The sequence below is a fragment of the Symphalangus syndactylus genome, chromosome 3 (assembly GCF_028878055.3).
Source record: "Symphalangus syndactylus isolate Jambi chromosome 3, NHGRI_mSymSyn1-v2.1_pri, whole genome shotgun sequence".
In the NCBI taxonomy this organism is placed as follows: Eukaryota; Metazoa; Chordata; class Mammalia; order Primates; family Hylobatidae; genus Symphalangus; species Symphalangus syndactylus.
This window is the reverse complement of record NC_072425.2, coordinates 23,036,535-23,059,957: the sequence shown is the minus strand read 5'-3', so window position 1 is coordinate 23,059,957 and position 23,423 is coordinate 23,036,535. Positions and strand designations below refer to the sequence as shown.

Genomic DNA, 23,423 nt, shown 5'->3' with positions numbered 1-23,423 from the left:
TCAGAAGTTCGAGACCAGTCTGGCCAACATGGTGAAACTCCGTCTCTACTAAAAATACAAAAATTAGCCGGGCGTGGTGGCACACACCTGTAATCCTAGCGACTCAGGAGGCTGAGGCAGGAGAATTGCTTGAACCCAGGATAGGGAGGTTGCAGTGAGTTGAGATTGTGCCACTGCACTCCAGCCTGGGCGACAGAGTGAGACTGTCTCAGAAAAAAAAAAAAAAAATAGTGGCACAAGTACTTCCCATCATCTTCCCACTTGGAAGTCTGCTCTCTCACCTCACTGGCCTGGAGCGCTATCATAATATTGGTTTCATTTTCTCTTACTGAAGTTGGCCAATTTCTTTTCGCCCTGCTGGACTGAGTTTCATGAGGCCAGGAATCTGAGTTAAGGGGCCTGGGATCTCCATGGTCTCTACCCCTGTGCACTGTGTGGCTTTGAGCTGGTCACTTTCCCTCAGTGGGCCTCACTTGCTTCCCCTCTGTAAAGTGAGGGGCTGGACGGGGTGATCTCCGAGGATTCCACAAGTATTGGAAGTGATGGCGACTTCTGAATATTTTAAGAAGTGGAATGTCCATGTTTATTGAGGACATTCTGCCCACCAGGATTCCCACTCAGCATTACCACGTCCTACTGCCACCCTAACAGGCTGGCCTGCCAATACTCACATTGTTAGAGAAAGTTCTGAGCTCAGGGAGACCCAAGCACCAGCCCAAGGTCACACTCCGCCTGCCCAAGGTCACACTACTAGAGAGTGGTAGGTGGTGGTGCTGCTCCCTACCAGTTCTCCCCCAACCCAGATGGAAATCTCAAGGAAAAAAGCCTTGCTCCTGCCACCGCCCAACCCACCAGCTCAGGAACAGAAATTGCACATGTGCAGTCATTGTATTAAGCATTACAGCAACAACAAGTCACTATCACCTTTGTCCTTGGCCGGATGGAGAAATTAATAAGTGTCAGGACTGGACCATAAATAGACCTTGCAGAAAAATCATTACCCCCAGAAGCCAGCGGCACCAAAATAACAAACATCATCAAAGGTGAAAGCAACTCTTCCATCATTTCATTAATCACAGGTCATACTGCTGGCCACGGCAGAGCGGCCCAGAGGTCTCAGTCCAGTCCCATCCAACGTCACCCCTGATTCCATCACGACACGAACATAAGTTCCTGAGTCACCATCTGGGAAGACAGGGCCACAGTTTTGGTCACTGCTTCCTGCAACTGCTTCATGCTATTGTGGACATTTCTCACGAGATTAATGGCTCCTATAAAACCTTCGGAGGCTCAGCACTCATCCCTCAGCAAGTGGGCAAAATCTCTGGCTTAAAAAGGACCTCAGAGATAACACAATCCAGGCCCTTGCAGGGCAACAACAGCACCCAGAATGATAAGAGGGATTACTAAGAGTGGTCTGTATACAACACGTGCTTAATATGTGTCAGGCACTGTGGTGAGTACTTTATGGGCACCTTTTGTTTAATCCTCAGAACAAAATCTGGATGGTAGATGCTTCTATGGCCCCTGATTTTCTGTGGTTGTTTGCCTTTGTTTAGTGATATGGCAAAGCTTTGCATTTGTCTTGGGCTCTGTGTGTTAGTTGGGTGTGGGCAGACCTAGCCATTCACTCAGAGTCCTCCAGGCTGGGGCTGGTAGTGGGGATAAAAAACTAGGGCAGATAAAGCATGATTTCTGGTCCTGTCTCTGTGGCTTTCTGTAGTTGCCCTGTGAGATTCTGAAGAGCATGGGTTGCCCTTCCTGACATTGCTAACAATGACCATCCAGCCCCCCCACTTGGTTGCTTCCAGCGATGGGGAGCTCATCACTGCCCAGGAGGTCCCTTCTCACTGCCATGTGCTCTCTCTGCTCTCTGCCTGGGAGCTGAAATGTGCAAAACCTCCCCCGACACCCCACTTTAACACAGAGCAAATCAACCTCTTCTTCCACCACCACAGCCTTTCTCTACGAGGATCTGAGGATTCAGAAGGCAGCAACCATGGCCACTCAGTTCCGCCAGCCCTGGCTGACTCCCCATTGTGTGGATTCGAAGATGAGCAAGCCTCCTCTGATGCAGGGCAGGGAGAAGCAGGGAGAGGGCAGGATGGCCCAACGTGAGATGGGGGTGTTAGAACACAAAGGAAGAAGCAAGTCATTGCCTGGAAGAGGCAGGATAGGTTACAGAGTGCCTGTGGTGCACATGGTGAGAAAATTCAGACAGCGGCAATGCACAGATAGTGGAAAGTGAAGGTCCTGTTTCCCTCCTCTGCCCTGCGACCTCCAATTCCTGTGTGCTGGAAGTGAACGCTGTTTGCAATTTCTGGCATATACACATAAAAATGAAATATGTGCACTGCTGTTTGCACCAATATCCATATCCATATCCATATAATTTTACACACAAATAGGATCATCTTACAGGTACTGTACTGCACGTACACAATTTTAACCATGCCTTGACGCTTCTCCGTATCAGCATATATAGATCTACCCTGTTGTTTATAGACTGTATAGAATTCCATAGTATAGTTGTACCGTGAGTTTCTAAAATCCTTCCCCTAATAATGAACACTTAGGATGTTTTTCTCCTTTTTTCTTCTTTTTTTGATATTATGAATAATGATGCAACGAACATCTTTGTGTATATATCAGTACATACTTGAATGACCAATCATCTCTTTCCAGTGGAACTTACGGGTCAAATAGTATGTATTATTTTTACTAGTATGTTTTGATAGCTCTTGCCAAATTAACTTGGGGTTGGGATCTTCAAGGATCAGCACTGGGGAGGAAGATCTTTCTGAGGAGAGGAACTAGTAGTACAAAATCTTGGTGCTTTGAAAGGGCTTTTTTAGGGTGTTAGGGAACAGAGCTGGTGCTGTGGGCAGCCTGGCAGGTGGGCCTGGAAGGGGTGGGGGTGGGGGATGCGGGGAGGAGAGGGAGTTTGTCTACAGTCGGTCCTGATTAATGCTCCCAGCTTGTCAGTTTCTCCCCTGCTCCTGAATGCCACCATCTGCCATCAACCAGCCCTGGGATCTTGTGTGGTTGAAAAGCCTGCCTTCCTGTCACTATCCTCTCTCTCTCTGTTCCCTCCTCAGCCAGACTGCCCTTCCCTCTTGGGGTGGCACTGCCTCCACAGCCTCCTTTCCAGCTCGAGAGAGGACGTCCACTCCCTGTCTCTCCTCCCAAAGGGCTCACGCCAAATGCCTGGGTACCTTCCACTCCCATGTCAGCTCTGAGCTCCTCTTGGCTCTTTCCCCACAGCATGTGACCATGTGGAAGCCTCCCTCCTGGAGACACGGTCTTCCCACGTCTGTTTCATCTCGCTCTCCTGCTTCTTGCTCTCTCTCTCTTGCTGGCTTCTGTCTGCTTTTCCTTGCTGTGGGCCCCGCAGGGCTCTCTCTCTTCCTGTCATTCATTCCCCAGGTTGAAGTACCTTCAATGAATCCATGCTCTCCAAATTATTATCTCCAGGCCAGCCTGCTTTTTTGCCACTGGGATATCGCATTAGCCTGTTAAAAATGAATCTCTTGGTCTTCCCTTCCCAATTCTGTTTTTCCTTGAGTCTCGCCCATTTTAATAAATGGTCTCTCCACCCACCTAGTTGTTCAAGCTGGAAGCCTGAGGTCATTTTTGAGACTTCTCTCACCTCCTCTCAACACCTCCGCATCCTTAGGACCATAAACCTGTGCTCTCCTGCCCTCACCCACCTGAGCAGCTGTCCTCCCTTGAAGCCCCCACAGCCTCCTCGCTGGTCTCCCTGCTTCCACTATTGCCCCTTTCAATACAGCATCCAGAATGACCTTTTAGAAACACAGATCAGGGCTGGGAGCAGTGACTCATGCCTGTAATCCCAGCACTTTGGGAGGCCGAGGTGGGCGGATCACCTGAGGTCAGAAGTTCAAGACCAGCCTGGCCAACATGGTGAAACCCTGTCTCTACCAAAAATACAAAAATTAGCAGGGCACTGTGGCATGTGCCTGCAGTCCCAGCTACTCAGGAGGCTGAGGCAGAAGAATCGCTTGAACTCAGGAGGCGGAGGTTGCAGTGAGCTGAGATTGTGACACTGCACTCAAGACTGGGTGACAGAGTGAGATTCTGTCTCAAAAAAAGAAAGAAAGAAAGAAGGAAGGAAAGAAAGAAAGAAGAAAGAAAGAAAGAGAAAGAAAGAAAGAAAGAAAGAAAGAAAGAAAAAGAGAGAGAGAGAGAAAGAAAAAGAAAGAAAGAGAGAGAGAAAGAAAGAAGGACAGAAAGAAAGAAAGAAAGAAGGAAAGAGAGAGAGAACGAAAGAAAAAGAAAGAAAGAAAGAAAGAAAGAAAGAAAGAAAGAAAGAAAGAAAGAAAGGAAAGATAGATCAAACCACGCACTCCCCCACTTTAAACTCTTCAACAACAACATCTCTTGCCCTGCCCACCTTTCTTGCCCTGCTCTGAGGGATCGAGCCCCGCCTCTCCAGCTGCCTCTGGAACCCACGCCCCCGTTCCTGTCACCCTGAGGGCCTTCATTTCCCAGAACCTGCTCCACACATTCCCACCTTGGGGTAGGTCCCTGGCCTCTGCTCAGAACACCCTGAGTCCCACCTGGCGAAGCTTCCATCTCAGCATTACCTTCACTGACACATCTCTTTGATCCACTCTTAATATAAATGAGGTCCTCTCTGTCCTCCTCATTAAAACGTATTTCACAGAACACATCACACCGTCTAATTACATGCAATTTCTGCGTTTCCGTGTTTAATGTCTGCCTCGGCCACCGGATGTCAGCAGTGCCAGGGCTTGGGTGTTCTGTTCGTCCCTGCACATCCCCATCACCCCCAGTGCCTGGCGTGTGGGGGCGGCTCATTGAACATTAGGTGATCCACTTAGGGTAGAAAAAATCCAGGCTTGATATCAGACATGCCTAAGGTTGGCCTCTTACACATTGCGGGGTGATCTCGGCTTACTCACTGCCCGGCTGGAGTGAAACTCAGTTTCTTTCTACCCTGCCCGGCTCTGGGGGCTCAGTGACAGAAAACAGGCATAAGGGGCTGGGCCTGTGTCTGGCACATGGAAGACACACTGGAAACATGGCCTTCTTTCTTGATTGTCTTTAAGTCATGAGAGGGGCCAAGCCTGGCAGAATAAAGAGTATTCTCATGGAGGGCCACGGCTCAGAATTCCCATTCTATCCAAAGATGGGAAAATTGGAAGATGGGCAAATTGGCCCTAACTCAGCCACCAACAGCAACCCTCTTCCCTATCCCCCCCGACTGTCCAGCAGTTAACTGGCGGGGCCTTCTGGAATCTCCAGAAGACCTCAGCCTCAGCCTTCTCAGCCTTGGGTGGGGCAGAGCGGTGCCCACTCACCAAGTGGACCGAGCCCTATCCTCAAGGTAAGACCCCTCTGAGGAGCTCTTCAAAGCTGGCCTGCCATTTGGAGCAGTGACAGGAGGCAGATCAGTGTCAAAAATAAGACAGAGCAGTGGGTTTCAACTTGACTCACATTAAGAATGTCACTTTAGAGCACAAATGAGAGAGAAGAGAAATGCTGTTTTATGCAGGAGTTTATTTTTGTCACTTTGTCAGAGAGAAATTGCAGCCTGGAGGGCACTGGAACTGCACCGAATCACCCAAAACATTAACATGCAAATTGCCTTCTTTAGAGAAGGTAATTTTATTAGTGCACGAAAATGTTTCTTTCACTGTATTCATGCCTAGGAGCAGTGCTATCTGGGGGCCAGTTAGGGCAACCGCAAGTGGAGAATTAGGGACAGTCCTGAACTCGGTTAGGATCTATTACCTCCCCAACTTGGGACCACTACGTATCCTCGGATGCATGGAACACAGTGCGCTGCGATGTGACAGCTGGCTACCGATGGATGCACAGGCTAGAGGGCGCAAGTGACTTGTTCAAGATCATACAGCTTCTTTTTTCTTTTCTGAGACAGGGTCTCACTTTGTCACTCAGGCTGGAGGGAGTGTACTGGCGTGATCTTGGCTCACTGCAACCTCCACCTACCAGGTTCAAGCGATTCTCCTGCCTCAGCGTTCCAGGTAGCTGGGATTACAGGCAACTGCCACCATGCTTGGCTACTTTTTGTATTTGTAGTAGAGACGGGGTTTCACCATGTTGCCCAGGTTGGTCTTGAACTCCTGACCTTAAGTGATCTGCCTGCCTCAGCCTCTCAAAGTGCTGGGATTACAGGCATGAGCCACCATGCCCAGCTGATCATACAATTTCAATGAGGAGGCAGAGTTGAGGCCACATGGCCTGTGTCTAGATACCAAGTGACCAAAAAGGAACCATGAGGTCCTGGAAGTAGTCACTCTGAGAGTAAGGAACCTAGTGAGACCCCATCTACCTATTTGTTCACTCACTTGCTTGATTATTCAGTAAGCTTTCCCTGTGCTAGGCCCTGGGCCCCAAACATGAATCAGGCACTGGCATGAGGCACTTGGCCTCCACTGGGGGCAGGTGGAAAGGGGATAAGACACCTACAAATACTTCTGATCCAGCGAGCTATGACGGCTGGAGAGGTGTGCCTGGAATCAACAGAGCAAGAAGACAGCATGGCTGTTTGGCAGGGAGGGCAGGGAGAAGGGTCTGGAAGCTTCACAGACAACCGTCTTGCCCACGGGCCTTGTGCAGGCAATTAAGACAGGGAGGGATGTTACAGGAAGGAGACACCATGAGCAGAGGCCCCACGATGGAAGCACGTTGGCTGGCCCCAAGCAGCACAGGACGTGTGGGTGAAGAGTGTGGCGGGAATGGGGGCTGTGGTTGTGGAGGATGGAGATGAGGCTGGCAAGTCTAATCTCAAAGGCTAAAGAGCTCAGATGTACCTGTATCCTGCAGGTAGCAGGCAAACCCTCCAGGGCCCATTCAGAACAGAAGCGTGCTCCCCATGAGATTTTGGAAGGGAGGGGCTTCCCCAGGCCCTGTGTTGCCAAAATGACAGAAGGTTCTCTGAGGCTGCGCTTATGTAAGGCTTCCTCCTCCCTTCGCAGATGTGATCAGTGGGGAAGTGTGGGCAGAGACTCCCACCTGCTACCAAGAAGAACGCGCTCAGTCATGTAAGGTCTCGCGGAACAGACGAGGTGAGCTCCCTTCCTCTAGAGGCTGCTTGGGGCCTCCCGGGCTGAGGACATAGCTTTGCCCTGAGTCACGTGGCAGCTGCATGGTGTGGCTGTGGTGGGGCACGAAGAACTGTTACAGCAGCCCCAGGAAGCCGAAGGGGAAAAGCCCAATGATTATTATCATTGGGCCAGACCATTCTTTGTTGCGGGGGTCTGTCTTGTGCATTTCAGGTTGTCTAGCAGCAGCCCTGGGCTTGACCCACTAGATGCCAGTATAGCAACTCCCTTCCCCCAGTATGACAATCAAAAATGTCTCAAATCGTGGCCAGATGTCCCCCTGGGAGTTAAAATTGTCCCCAGTTGAGAACCACTTGTCTCTCTAGACTTCAGGGAAGACATGGATGCCTGACCACTGGAAGTGTCCCAATTCTTCCAGTGAGATGCAGAGCACCCCGAGAGCACGTGCCTGCCTTCTTCCACCTCTCAGGGTGCAAAGGACAGGGTATATTTCATCACATATTTGTGGGCTATCTCAAAAAGGAATGTGTCTAACTTACTCCTTCAAAAATCTGGAAAAGAGCAGGCTGGGGATGTAGAAAGCCAATGGACAGTTGGTGCTTCTTCCAATACTTTGCTAGGGTCTCAGAGTCCCTCACATGTAAAACAAGGGGGTTGAAAGAGATGATCTTTAAGCCTCCCTCTCTTTTTAAAAAAAAAAAAAAAAAAAGACACATGGTCTCTCTCTGTCACCCAGGCTGGAGGACTGGAGTGCAGTGATGTAATCATAGTTCACCGCAGCTTCAAGTTTCTGGGCTCAAGCAATCCTCCTGCCCCAGCATCCTGAGTAGCCAAGATTACAGGTGCATGCCACCGTGCCTGGCTAATGTTTTTGTAACTTTGTGTATGTGTGTGTAGAGACAGGGTCTCACTATGTTTCCCAGGCTGGTCACGAACTCCTGGGCTCAAGTGATCCTCCTGCCTTGGCCTCCCAAAGTACAGGCTACTGTGTGCCTGGCCCCCTTCTACTTTTGAACACTATGATTCCATGTCAGTAAGATGAATATGTAGGAAATGTTACCCATGAATTCTGAAGGTGGCTCCTATGGGCCAGACGAGTCTCTGTCTTGGGTAACCTGGGCATTTTCTTGATGACAAAGAACTGATCAGGTGGTTTGTGAGATTCTCTCTGCTCTCTTGGGTTAAATGAGTAAGCCCAGATTTCCCCGGAGAATCTCTGAAAGGTAAACACTTCTGGAATGTTGGTCATTGCTGCAGTTTCTTAAAGACCATTAGAATCTAAAGACAAAGAATTATGGCTCTACCACTCACAAGCTGGGTGACCTTGGACACATTACTTAACCTCTCTGAGCCTTAGCTTTCTTCTCTGTAACCTGGAGTACAGAGCTTAAATCTCAGGATTGTTGGGAGATGTGTGAAATGCTAACAGAGGACTTTTAATTTCAGCTCTGACGCATAAAGAGCTTAGAAGTCATTGCTCCTGGCTGGGCACGGTGACATATACCTGTAATCCCAGCACTTTGGGGGCCGAGGCTGGAGGATCTCTTGAGCGCAGGAGTTCAAGACTAGCCTCAGCAACATAGTGAGACACCCATCTTTATTTAAAAAAAAAGAGAAGTTGTCACTCCCATCTTCACAACAAGAAAAAAAGCTGAACAAATTGAAAAATCAATGACTTTTCTAAGATCCATGAGTATTGAAGTCACAGGACAAGCCACCACCCTAAAAACCACTGAGACCTGTGAATATAGAGAATCACAGCTGAGTTCAGCTTACCAGGAGCAGAAGCTGCTGGAGCCAGGAGCTGATAAGAACATTTCACTGGTAATTGATGAGTTGCTAGAGACAGTGTGAGGCTCAACCTTTAACTAGGTTGAGTTAAAAATGCCTGGGAGCCAGTCTTAGGGGGTCTCCCACCTTTTTGTGAGTGGGGCTCCAGGAGCCCCACCAGGTTCTCAAGAAAAATACTAGAGAAAATCTTCTCATGCTTCATAAAGGGGTGGTAACTATTTTGGAATATGCCTAGAGCACTCTCTATAACAAAGGCCTGCTAATGCGGGAAACTATTATTTATTTACTTATTTTTTGTTATTATTATTATTATTACAGACAGGGTCTTGCTCTGTCACCCAGGTTGGAGTGCAGTGGTGCAACCACAACTCACTGCAGCCTTGACCTCCTGGGCTCAAGCCATCCTCCTACCTCAGCCTCCCCAGTAGCTGGGACTACAGGCGTGTGACATCACACCTGGCTATTTTTAAAATTTTTTGTAGAGACAGGGGTCTCACTGTGCTGCGTAAGCTGGTCTCGAACTCCTAAACTCATATGATCTTGCCTCAGCCTTCCAAAGTGCTGGAATTACTTGGTGTAAGCCATTACACCCAGCCAGAAACTACTTTAGTAGAGGCTGATCTGACCTAGGGGAAGGGCAATTAGATAACTCTAGCTTTTCTAGCCTTTCTAGCTTCCACACATAAAGGGAGAAAAAAGGAGCTAAGAAGCACTTCTGAAAGTCACAGCCCATGGACTCAAGCCCACTAGGAACAGACTTAATCTCAAGATTGTAAAATGTTTCTCTACCCAGCACCTTATCACCACATCAACAGGGTTCACTCCAGTGTAGTAACAGGGGATTACAACTGAGAGAGATCCAAGAAAAAGATTCCATTTAAGGAATTTTTAAGGAAATACGAAGGTAATAGGGAGAGAAGAAAAAAAAAAAAACAATTGGAGGAATCCGAAGCTTCTGGCACCTATGACTACAGCAAACATTAAACACAGCCCAGTTCCTAGAAAGATAAATATAAAACCTCACACTGAAAGCCTGATTACCTTGGTTCCTATTATCAGGTACTTCATGGCTGGCTTTCAACAAAACATTACAAGACCTGCTAGGCCTGCTAAAAGTCAGGAAAATACACACTGTGAAGAGACAAAGCAAGCATGAGAAACAAACTCAAGTATGACACAGATATTGGAATTATCCAATGGAGAATACAAAATAATGATCAATATGTTAAAGTCTCTAGTGGAAAAAGTAGGCAACATTCAAGAACAGATTGAAAATGTAAGGAGAAATGGAAACTCTAAGAATCCAAAAGAAATGCTAGAAATAAAAAACATTCTAACAGAAATGAAGAAGGCTCTCAATGGGCCCATCAGCAGATCGGATACAGTCAAAGAAAGAATCAGTGAGCTTGAAGATATGTCAATAGGAATATCCTAAACTGAAACAATGAATTAAATAAAAAGAATACTGAAAAACGGGAGAATATCTAGGAACAGTGGGACAATGACAAAAACTACAAAATATATGTTATGAGAAAGAAAGAGAAGAATGAAGGGAGCAGAAGATAGATTTGAAGCTGTAATATTTGAGAATTTTCCAAAATTACAGACAGACACCAAAACCACAGATCCAGAAAGTTCACAGAAAACCGTGCAGGACAAATAACAAAAATCTACACCTAGGGAAAATCATATTTAAACTGTAGAAAACCAGAGACAAAGAGAAAATCTTGGAAGAAGCCAGAGAGGAAAAATAATACCTTACCTATACAGGTAAGGTATATATGCCTTAGGTAAGGTATATATAAAACACCTTAAGGACAATAATTATACCAGCCATCTCACCTAAAACCATGCAAGCAAGAAGGGAGTGGAGTGAAATACTTAAAGTATTGGAAAAAGAAACCCCATCAACCCAGAATTCTGTATGCAGTGAAATTATCCTCCAGAAATGAAGGAGAAATATACTCTCAGACAAACAAAAACTGAAGGGATCTGTTGCCAGTAGACTTGCTTTGTAAGAAATATTAAAAAATAAATTTCAGAGAGAAGAAAAATGATATAGGCCAGAAACTCAGATCTACATAAAGGAAGAGCATTAGAGAATAAATAATAGAAGATACAATAAAATGTTTTTTCTTAATTTTAATTGATCTAATAGATAATTGTTCAAATTAATAATAGCAACAATGTATTGGGTGATTATAGCTTGTGAAATGAATAACAGCAATGTTATAAGGCATGGAAAAGAGAAATTGGAAGTTCTCTGTTACAAGGTACCTGCACTATCTGTTAAGTGGTATAGTGTTGTTTGAAAATGGACTTATTAGCTGGAAACGAATTGCAAACTCTAGGATAATGACTATTTTTAAAAAGAGTATAATTGCTATGCTAAAAGAAGAGATAAAGTGGAATTTTACAAAATTCTCTATTAAAACCAGAAAAGGCAGAAAAGAGAAGTAAAAACAGAAACAAACAACAAGTCAATGAATAGCAAGCCGTTACAAACATGACAGGTATAAATCCAACTATATCAATAAGTACTTTAAATGTGAATGGTTTAAATAAATTAAGGGACAGAGACTGTTGAGAGGATTAAAAAACGAGACCCAACTGAAACACAGCTTAAAGATAAAAAGAAACACCCTTTAAATGTAAAAACAACAACAAAAAAGACAGATAAAAAAGCAAAGGGTTGGAGGAAGATATATCATGATAACCCTAACTAAAAGAAAGTTACAGTAGCTATATTAATTTCAGACAAAGCAGACTGCAGAACAGGGAAAATTATCAGGGATAAAGGTGAGTGAGTAATAATGATAAAGGGACAATTCTCCAAGGAGACACAATAATCCTTAACATGTATGCACCTAACAACAGAGTGTCAAAATATGTGAGACAAAACTGATAGAATTGCAAAGAAAAATAGATAAATCTACTATTATAGTTGGAGACTTCAACACCCTTCTATCAGTAATTGACAGATCCAGAAGGCAGAAAATTGTTAAGGGTATAGTTGAACATAGCAGCACCATCAATCAACTATGTCTAATTGACATGTATACAATACTTTATCCAACAAGAGTAGAATATACATTCTTCTCAGTTCAAATGAAATATTCACCAAGACAGGCTACACCCTAGACCACAAAACACACCTTCTTAACAAATTTAAAAGAATAGAAATCATACAAAAAATTCTCTCAGGCCACAATAGAATTAAACTAAAAATCAATAACAGAAAGATGGTTGAGAAGTCCCCAGATATTTGGAGAATAAGTAGCACATGTCTAAACAACATATAGGTCCAAAAAAATCTCAAGAGAAATTTAAAAATATTTTAAACTAGGCGAAGATTAAAATATAACTTATTGAAATTTGTGGGATCCAGTGATATTAGTGCTTAGAAGAACAATTTACAGCAATAGATTAGACAAGAAGAAAGATCTAAAATCAATAAGCTTCCATTTTAGGAAACTAGGAAAAAAGCAAATTTAATCCAAAATGAACAGAAAGAAAGAAATAATAAAAATCAGAACACAATGCCGGGCGCGGTGGCTCATGCCTGTAATCCCAGCACTTTGGGAGGCCGAGGCGGGCGGATCACGAGGTCAGGAGATGAAGACCAGCCTGGCTAACAAGGTGAAGCCCCTTTTAGTCTCTACTAAAAATACAAAAAATTAGCCAGGCGTGGTGGCGGGCACCTATAGTCCCAGCTACTCGGGAGGCTGAGGCAGGAGAATGGCGTGAACCAAGGAGGTGGAGCTTGCAGTGAGGAGAGATCGCGCCACTGCACTCCAGCCTGAGAGACTGCGAGACTCCGTCTCAAAAAAAAAAAAAAAAAAAAAAAAATCAGAACACAAATTAATGAACTAAAAATAGGAAGAAAGCAATAGAGAAAATCTATAAAACCAAAAGCTGGTTCTTTGAAAAGTCTTAAGATCAATAAAATTGATAAATCTCTAGCCCAGCTAACCAAAAACAAACAAACAAACAGACAAAAGCAAACAAAAAAGCAACAACAGAGAAAGAGAAAAGGTTATTAGATTACTAATTAGTAATTACAAATTACTAATATCAGAAATGAAAGAGGGATCATCACTATCACTACTGATCCCATGGATATTAAAAGGAAAATAAAGAAATATTACAAATAAGTCTATGTCTACAAATTTGATTAGATAAAATAGATCCACTCCTTGAAAGAAATAATTTATGAAAACTCACACGAGAATAAACAGATAATCTGAATAGGCCTTTATCTATTAAAGAAACTAGATGAATAATCAATAACTTTTCAAAAAAGAAAGCACCATGCCAGCTAGGTTCATTTGGTGAGTTCTAACAAACGTTTAAGAAAGAAATGATACAAATTCTCTACAATCTCTTCCAGAATACAGAAGCAGAGAAAACACTCCCTAACTCATTCTGTGAGGCCAGCATTACCCTAATACGTAAACCAGATAATGACATTACCAGAAAGAAAAACTGCATACCAATATTCCTCTTGAGCATAGATGCAAAAACCCTCAATAAAATATCAGCAAATTGAATCATAGGCTGGGCACCAATATAATTCCAACACTTTAAGAGGCCGAAGTAGGAGGATTGCTTGAGTACAGGAGTTTGAGACCAGCCTGGGCAATCCTGTGAAACCCAGTCTCTACAAAAAAATAAAAAAAAAAAATAAATTAGCCAGGTGTGGGGGCACATGCCTGTAGCCCTAGCCACTCAGGAGGCTAAGGCAGAAGGATCACTTAAGCCCAGGACTTTGAGGCTGCAGTGAGCCAAGATTGTGCCACTGCACTCCAGCATGGGCAACAGAGCAAGACCCTATTGCTAAGGAAAAAAAAAAAGAAAAGAAAAAAGGAATCATATACCATGACCAATGCGATTACTTCCTCAACTTGATAAAGCAATATCTACAAAAAAATCTAATAGTTTAATTTTCTAAAGAAATTAGATGCTTGCCTCTTAACATCAGGAAGAAAAAGTCCCCCCTCACCATTCCTGTCCAACATTGGACTAGAAGTCATAGATAATGCAGTAAGACAAGAAAAGGAATGAAAGGTATAGAGATTTGGAAGGAAGAAATAAAATTGTCTGTGTTCAATGGATTGTCAATGTAGAAAATCCCAATGAATTGACAAGGAAACCTCCTGAAGTAACAAATGACTATAGTATGTTTGAAGGATACAAGGTTATTATAGGAAAGTCAATTTTTAAAAATATATTAGCAATGAACAATTGGAATTTGAAATTAAAAACATATTTGAAGTTAAAACCATTTACATTAGCACCAAAATAAAATAAAATATTTAGGTATAAATCTAAGAGAATATGTGCAAGATCTATATGAGGAAAACTAGAAAACTTAGATGAAAGAAATAAAAAGAAGATCTAAATAAATGAAGAGCTACTTCATGTTTATGAATAGGAAGATCACTATTGTTCTTTCTGACTTGATCTATGGATTCAACACAATCCAAATGAAAATCCCAGCAAGTTATTTTGTGGATATTGACACACTAATTCAAAATTTATATGAAAGGACAAAAGGCTAGAATAGCAAACATAACACTGAAGAAGAAAAAGAACAAAGTCAGAGGACTGACACTACCCAACTCCAAAATTTACTATAAAGCTCTAGTAATCAAAACAGTACGGTATTAGCAAAATAATAGGTAACTAGACCAATGGAACAGAAGAGAGAGTCCTGGTAGGCCCCTATGAATATAGTCAACTGATCTTTGACAAAGGAGTAAATGCAATTCAATGTAGGGAGGTTAGTGTTTTGAACAAACTGTGCTGGCACAATTGTGCATCAATAAGCAAAATAAATAAATAAGAGAATCTAAACACAGAACTTAACACCTTTCACAAAAATGAAGTCAAAATGGATCACAGACCTAAGTGTAAAATACAAACTATAAAATTTCTAGATGATAATATGGGAGAAAATCTAGATGACGTTGGGTTTGGCTATAAAATTTTAGACACAACACCAAGAGCAAGATTCATGAAGGAAAAAAATTGTTAAGTTGAACTTTATTAAAATTAAAAACTTCTCCTCTAAAAAGACATTGTTAAGAAAATGAGATAAGCCACAGACTGGGAGAAACGTATTTGCAAAATATATATCTGATAAAGAACTTGTCTCCAAAATATACAAAGAATTCTTAAAACTCAACAACAAAATAAGTTAAAACATGGGCAAAAGAGCTGAACAGACATATCACCAAAGAAGTTATACAGATGGCAAATAAGCATATGTAAAGACACTCAACATCAAATGTCTTTAGGGAATTGCAAAGTAAAACAATGAGGTGGCACTACATACCTATCAAAGGTGGCTAAATCCAAAAAACAGTACAGTAAGTGTTGACAAGGATGTGGGGCAAAAAGAACTCTCATTCATTACTGTAGGAATGCAAAATGGTACTACTACTTTGGTAGACAGTTTGGCGTCCCTCAGCATCCACAGGAGATCAGTTCCAGGTAACCCCACTGATACCAAATTCTGCAGATGCTCAAGTTCCTTATATAAAATGGTGTAGTATTTGCATATAACCTATGCACATCCTGTTGTATACTTCAAATGATCTCTAGATTACTTATAATACCTAACACAATGTAAATGTTATACTTTTTATTTGTATTTTTAAAAGTGTTATATTATTTTTTATTTTTCTTAAAAAAACCTATCAATCCATGGCTGATCTAAATCTGCACATGTGAGATGCATGGATATGGAAGACTCACTGCATATATATATACAGAGAGAGATAAATAGATATAGATATAGATAGATACAGAGATAGATATAGATATAGATATTAATAGATACGGATATGTGAAAGGAGATTTATTAGGGGAATTGGCTCAGGGCTGAGAAGTCCCATATACAACAGACCATCTTTAAAGTAGAGACCCTAGGAAGTCAGTGGTGTGGCTCAGTCCAAGTCTAATGGCCCCAGAACAAGAGATGTCAATGGTGTAACTCTCAGTCCCAGGCCTAAGGCCTAAGTAGTTGGAGCTGGGGGAGTGGGGGTGAGGGGAGGACCTGGTGTAAGTCCTGGATTCCAAAGGCCAGATAACCTGGATTTCTGACATCCAAAGACAGGAGAAGAAGCGTGTCCCAGCTCCAGGAGGGAGCAGTGAAGGGGGAGGAGTGGGGAGGTGGGGGGCAAGAGAGAGAGAGAAAGAGAAAGAGAGTCTTCTTGGCCTTTTTGCTGTTGTTGTTCTATTTGGGCCCCCAGCTGATTGGATGGTGCCCACTCACATTGAGAGTGAATCTTCCCCATCCAGCTCACCAACTCACACACCAATCGCCTATGGAAACACTCTCACAGACACACCCAGAACTAATGCTTTACCAGTTCTCTAGGTATCCCTTACTCCAGTCAAGTAGGCACCTGAAATTAACCATTGCACCATACAATCCAACCATCACATCCTTGGGTATTTGCCCAATCGTGTTACAAACTTATGTCCACACAAAACCCACGCATGAATGTTTATAGTAGCTTTAATTATGATTGCCAAAAACTGGAAGCAACCAAGGTGTATCTCAGTAAGTGAATAGATGAACAAACTGTGGCATATCCGTTCAATGGACTATTATTCAGAGATAAAAAGAAATGAGCTGGCAAGCCATAAAAGACATGAAGAAACCTTAAATGCATATTGTTAAGTGAAAAGAGCCAGTCTGAAAAGGCTAGATGTTATATGATTCCAACAATATGACTTTCCAAAAAAGGCTAAACTATAGAGTAAAAAGATCAGGGGCTCATGGTGGGGGAGGGCTGAACAGGCACAGGGAATTTTTAGGGCAGTGAAACTATTCTGTATGACACCGTAATGGTGGCCACATTTGTCAAATGTCAAATCCCACAGAACTGTACAACACAAAGGGTGAACCTTAATGCAAACTATAGACTTGAGTTGATCATAATATACCAAGGTTTTTGCATTAATTGTAACAGCACAATCATGCAAGATGGTGTTATAAGGAAACTGTGTGCATGGGAATGGGAGAGTACATGGGAATTCTGCACTATCTGCTCAGCTTTTTCTGTAACTATATGTTCTAAAAATATTAAGCCTATTAATTTTTTTAAAAAGGCTTTTAAAGCACCTGGCCTGTGTTAGGTGCTTGATAAATGTACCTGGTGTTGGCGTCAATCACTGGCAGTCGCATTAGGAGACAGCCTGCTGGAGAACATACAGTCAGGAGACCTGGGTCTTGGCCTGAGCACTGCAGGGGCTATTGGAGGTGGCTCCTAACCCATCCCATCCTTATTTCCACAGCTCTAAATCTAGGATAAGAGAAATTCCTCCCCTCAGGGCAGTTGGGAGCACTGAGTGCTGTTTTGCAACAGTAAAGTGTGTGCAAACATTTTACTGCCTGCTCCAGGCCGCGGGAGGAACGGATGGATGAGAGGAGTGGTGGAGGGAAGCCCTCACAGCCCAAGTGCTCCCTGGACACGCTGTTGTCGTTAACGCCAGGCTTAGCCAAGACCAGGGGCCAGACCGTCCTACTAAACACAACTCTGCCCAATTCTCAGGCCTGGGAGCATTTGAGGACCAGGACGGGGCTCACATCTTCATGTGCCTGTGACCGTTGTCACTGCGCAAGGCAGACCAGGACTGAGACTCGGGGCCGGCTCCTGTTCTGCCCCTGCCTGCCTGTGGAGCTGTTTCCAGCCCTCTGAGCCTTGGTTTCCTCCTCTGTATATAGGGTCGTGGTAGAGCTCACTGGGAGTGTGTGCATTGTGTGGACAAGTGACTTTGGAAATGGTTTGTAATCTGTAACACACACACCCACCAGGAAGGATGGTGGTGGTTAGACACAGAAAAAGCTACTGTTTGGGCCAGGTGCATACTTTATCACTAAATCCTGACAGTGCCCCAAGGTAGATGTCATTGCCCCATTTCAAAGGACACTGAGGCTCCCAGAGGTGCAGTGCCCCCCTCTCAGGGCTTCCCGATGGCAGGTAGCAGAGTATTGAAACCCAACCTGTCTAACTCAGCTGATGGCTTTCTGCACAACACTGGATCCTGCAGCTGCTGTTCCTGCAAGATCTGGGGATGGTGAGCAACAAGTGTAGGGAGAGGGGAAGCCTACACAGAAAAGAATTCAGCTTTCCCCTCTGTCTGTTTTTGGGGGGTGGGGCCAGATGATGGGCAGGGATCCTATTCTGCCCACCCTCAAGGTGACTGAGGATGAGGAAGGACAGGCGCTCGCCCGACAAAGGGGCAGCAGGTGTGACCGCACCTCGTCTGGCGGCACTATGGGTGCAGAATTGGCTTTAGCAGGCCTCGGAGATCAGGGTCTGGGTGAGCGAGGGGGAGGTGGAGCCGGCATCTCTGCTGGCTCACTTGCTTTTATTAAAAATAATTCTGACGCCAACTATTTTGAAAGCGTGTAGGGCACACATCCAGAGAGGCCCATCTGACTGCGAGATAATTTCAAGGCTGAAGAACATCGTTCGTGCCAGACACCTCGCATGAGGCGCTGCGTGAAACTGGCCTACTTATCCGCAGCCTCCTGTATTTCAGGGGGAGGGGGCAAGCCATGTTTATGTATAAAGGAGACTGCGCTCAACATTCCAAATGAAAATACTCTTCAATATTTCAGTGCATCGTTCACCAAATACATTTCAGCTGGGGCTTACTCCAGCCGATGTGAGCAGAGGCGTCAGATGACTTGCAGTCGGTGACTGAGGGATTTTGCTGAGAGATGGTCATGAAGCTCAGACACCCATGGGATTGGTGGGTTGCTGTGGTTGAGCCCTGGTCCATGGGACATGTGTAGCAGGGCACCTGCTAGATGCCAGGCTCAGTGCTTGGCCTCATGCAGGCGGGACAGCTCTGTTTCCTGGATGTTGGCCTCGTGTCGGGGGCAGATGTCCAGGCCCTTTCACAGTACTTGATGTGCGCTGTGGTCAAGAGCAGCGCTGGGTGCTGCGGAGCAGATGAGATGGTACTGGGCCCAGCCTGAGCACCGGGGGAGGCTCTGTGTGGGAGGGGGCCTGGGTGGTGGTGAGCAAGGAGACGGGGTTCCTGCAGAGGTGGGGGCCTGAGGGGGCCGGCCATTCTGGCTGGAGTGAGTGTGAGGCTAGTGATGAGTGGGGACGCAGAGTGGACAGGGGTCCAGCTCTCAAGGCCCTGAAATGTGCCAATGTTCTCCCCTGGGGTTGGAATTGTGAGACCAGTGACTGCAGGCAGCTGGGGGCCGGCACAGGCCTGTAAGTGATGGGAGCAGGCAGGGCTCCCGCTTCCCACAGCCATGGCCGAGGCTGCCAGCATGGCATTTCCTCTGCCTTCCCCAGCCTCACTGACCCCACTGTCGCCAGGGTGGGATGAGGAGGGCCTGGCACTCTGTCAGCCACCAAGGGAGAGTCTGTTGTGGCCACGTCCCGAACCCCTCATCTGGCTGTGAGGCAGGCCCTTCTTCACATCTCTGTCCCAGCACCTGCAGAGCAGCTGGCAGGGGTAGGTGCCCCGGAAGCACTTCCCAAGAAAGTAGCGCAGTATGAGCAATGGGATCACACTAGGGGCAGACCCGCTTCCCGAGCATTTTCCACGGGCAGACACAGCCCTGAGCGCTTTCTGTGTTTTGTTTCATTTCATCCATCCCAATGTTTCCAGGAGGCAGGCACCATTATTATCTCCACTTTACACATGAACTTGAGGCTTGGAGGAAGTTACCTAACTTACCTGAGGTTAGCTAGCAAGTGACCAAGCACAGATTGAAAGCCCAGTTTGTCTGATTCTGGAGCCTGTGGCTTTGGGTATATAGCAAGTCAACCCGAGGCAGCCCCCGGAGGCGGACATGTATCTCAGGAGGCAGACATGCAGCTCACCAAGCAGTGGAAGAAATGTTTCTTATTTTGGTCAAAGAGCACTCCGCATATGTCAGATAATAAACAATGCCATTCTTAGAGTTCCCTCTCCAAGCAAGGGGTGTGTGGTGTTTGAGCTCTCATGGGAAGGGGACGTGGGGAAGACTCCACAGTCAGTTTTTAATTCCTTTGCTCTCATGTTCCCTTTGGTTACTGAAAGGGACCTTTAGCTTATATCTTAAAATAGCAAAAACATCTGGCTTTGAAGTAAACAAAGTCCAGAAGCCCCCAGATGTTGGTCTTTTGTTAGGACCGGGACAGGATTCTTGGCTGCCCAGCTCAAATGTTACCTTTGCGAGTAAATGTTTGTCTCTCACAGCTGACACCATGATTTTGCCTTTAATTGCCTAATCTTGATGCTGTCCTCATCTCTTACCACGGAGATGTGAAATTCCACTCTGGAAAGAGGTGAGGGCAAAGTCTCCATGATAAGAAGGAGCTCCTGTGCAATTTACGTGAAATAAATGCATCTTCACTGACAAATTTGTTTCTTTATTTGATTCTGGGCAATGAGAGAGCTACTTGAGGGCTACGACATCCCAGTTTTGCTGATAACATCCTCATTTAGTGTTCTGTGTCCTGCTGGAAATTCTAGAAGTGAAAATTAAAATTCTTATCTTTTTTTTTTAATGACAATTACATTGGCATGCTGGAGAGCATAAGCTACATGTTACTAAATTCCATCAAGCTCTTGAAGAGCCATTGACATTCTGACAGAGGTGAAGGTGAGCCTATTTGGGGAATGATGAACCCAGGGTGCAGATGGGGAGGGTTCCTTAGGTGGGGAGAGCCACATATTAGATGCAGGTCACTGTCAAGTCCTAGCTTTTGTTTTGAGTCATGAGTTTGCGAATGCTTATTCCATTATTAAAAATAGCTAATTTAAAAAGCTAACTAAATAAAAGTAGGCCACGCGTGGATCATGATGGAAGTGTCTCATGGACCAAGGGTGATGGGTGATGGTTAATCTAATTCTATGCACCTGAGGTCTAATAAAACACAAAACAAACAATCAAAAGCAAACTTATTTAAACGAATTATTTGAGTTTTAGATTTCATCATGTGCATGCTTTTTCTCACTAGTTTTTATTTTTTCCTAATTATTTTAAGCACCATTTTTTCTTCTCCATTTCAATAGCAAGGTCTCCTTTTGCAGGTTATTTTTGTTCATAAGGGTCTCAAGCATCAGGGATCTGGTTAACCCCTTCAGTGGGCACCAAAGTCTTATAACGGCAGAAGGAAGGTCTGGCTGGCTTCGGGAGAGGGGAAGATGCTTTAGCACTTTGACGCAGCAGGCACTGGGTATGGGTGACGATCCAGTCCAACTGGGCACTCAGAGGAGGGGAGGGAGACCCTGTCAAAGAGACCACCTCTACTCTGAGCCACGGTCCTCACACTCAGGACTCCCTGCTTTGAGGATGGAGGGCATCTTTTATTTTTGCATTCGTCCGCTCATCAAACATTAACTGGGCACTGGGCGAGATGCTTTGCATGTTCTAGGCCATGTGCTAGGCCCTCGAGGATACAGAATGCACAGTGGGTAGCTTTTCTGGGTCACGGCATGCTACGTGCCTTGTATGCATTCTATCTTAACCCTCACAGCAACCCTCCTCTGTTGCTTCCCCCCATGATAGCTCTGGTCGTATACTATTGCAATCGTCAAATGTATGTCATATTCATTTGTGACTGAGAGCACTGGGTATAATGGAAAGGGCAGCAGACACTGAAGTTAGACTGGTTTTTATTCAAATACTAGGGTCCCCACTGTAATTTATTTTTTAGAGGCAGGATCTCTCTCTGTCACCCAGGCTGGATTGCAGTGGCACAATTGTAGCTCACTGCAGCCTTGAACTCTTGGGTGCAAGCAATCCTCCTGCCTCAGCTTCCCAAGTAGCTGGGACTATAGGCAAGTGCCATCATGCCTGGTGAATTTTTAAGTTTTTTATAGAGATGCGGTCTTGCTATGTTGCTCAGGTTGGTCCTGAACTCCTAGCCTCAAGTAATCCTCCCATCTCAGCCTCCCAAAGTGCTGGGATTACAGGCATGAGCCACTGCTACTGGCCCCCACTGTAATACTTGATGTGTCTGTGTAATTTCACCTCTTTGAGGCTCAGGTTTTTCATCTGTTGAATGGGAATAACAATGCTTATCTCACAGGATGGTGTGAGAAGTAAATGAGGTAATTCATAGCAAGCATTTTTTATTTCTGTCCCATATAAATGTTCAGTAAATGGTCTCTTTTTTTTCCTTAAGAGGACAGGATCTGTACCTAATTTATCTTTATATCCCTGCAGGGCACAATACCTGGTAACACGTTCACTAGCTGTTAGTTGAGTGGATGAATGAATGAATGAGTATGTGTTCTTTGAGCGTGAGAACCCAGGCTCTATCATCCTTCACAGGCTTCTTTCTTTTCAGCCCCCAGCAGCTGTGGGATGGGGAAAGCTGTCTCCCTCAGCACGGCACCCACACCTCCAGCCAGTACCTAACTGGATCTGAGGGCCTCAAACCTCTTGGCTCCACACCATGGAGGGAAGAAAAGAAGACCCTCTGGTCTTTCTGCTGACACTTGGCAAAAGGAAGAACGACCACTCAACCACAGACTTCTCCTTTTGCTACTCAGCAGCTTCCTGAATAGTCCTAAGAAGGTGGCTGTCACCAGATGCCCCTCTCCTTGAGAATCAGGGGCTTGGACCAGCCTTGAGAAGGAGGCAAGAACTGGGCCCTGGCTGGCACCAGCAGTGGCTCCTGAGACCAAGGGCACAGAAGGCTTCCCATGTGTGGCTTTCATGCCCAGGCCCACTTCCTAGACCCCCAGGCCCTACTATTTCCTTCCAGGAGTGATGAAAACTCAGAGGATGGAGGAAAGGGAGACAGGAGGTTGGACAGGCACCCTCTCTGCTCTGGTTCTGTCCTCCCAGCAGGCCCTGTGAGTTGACTTTTATCCTCCTGCTGCTGCCGTCCCCTCTGACTCCTGCCTCATGAGCCCTGCCTCCTCTGTATCACTTAAGTGAACAAGCACTGCTTGGTATAGCCCTGGATGGGGGTAGAGCACCCTGGTCGAGGAGGTAGGAGGCCTGAGTTCAAATACTGCCTTCCTTTGCTGCTCCCTGGCTGTGGGAGTTTAGACAAGTCACTTTTGCTCTTGGAACCTTAGGGTGCTCATCTGTAAAAGAGGGTGCTGTTGCCCACCTTGAAGGCCTGGCGTGAGAATTTGCAGCGATATATGCACAAATGAAGTAATCGCAAAACTGCCCCTGTTACTATTCCACCTGGTGATGACTATTTAACCTAGTCGGGGGCTGAGGTCTGGCGAAGGGCCTGGGAGATCCCAGCCCTGAATTTGCTTATCCGTATGTGCTAAAAATAAGTATTTTTCTCATTTCTATAGCTTGCTCAGCAGAATACAGAAACCCTGGCAGACCCCAGAAAACTTCACCCGAGCTTGAATTGTGGACAGCCCCTGTGCATTCCGCTTACTGGGAGCAATTTAAGAGGCAAACAAAACATGAAAAACTACTCAGAATTAACAATGGGCCAGATGGTAATGCTAGTTTGCAGCAATAAAACATGATAAATAGCTTCCTGCTGCTACTCCTGATCAATTTCAATATTTAATAATTCCACTGCTACCCCCACCCCCTCATCTGGCCCC

General features: G+C 45.0%; 1 protein-coding gene across 12 annotated transcripts in view; it reads right to left on the bottom strand.

The window, feature by feature from the left end:
* TTLL11 (tubulin tyrosine ligase like 11) overlaps window positions 1–23,423 on the bottom strand; it is a 290,392-nt gene that overhangs the window by 18,694 nt on the left and 248,275 nt on the right. The window contains exon 9 of one of the 12 annotated variants that reach the window (XM_055271230.2): window positions 20,684–21,021. The exons of the other annotated variants lie outside the window; for them this stretch is intronic. Within the exon in view, the coding sequence (XP_055127205.1) occupies window positions 20,993–21,021 (29 nt within the window). The 3' untranslated portion in view covers window positions 20,684–20,992. Of the gene's footprint in view, window positions 1–20,683; window positions 21,022–23,423 lie in introns of those variants that run through there. 12 annotated transcript variants of the gene reach the window in all.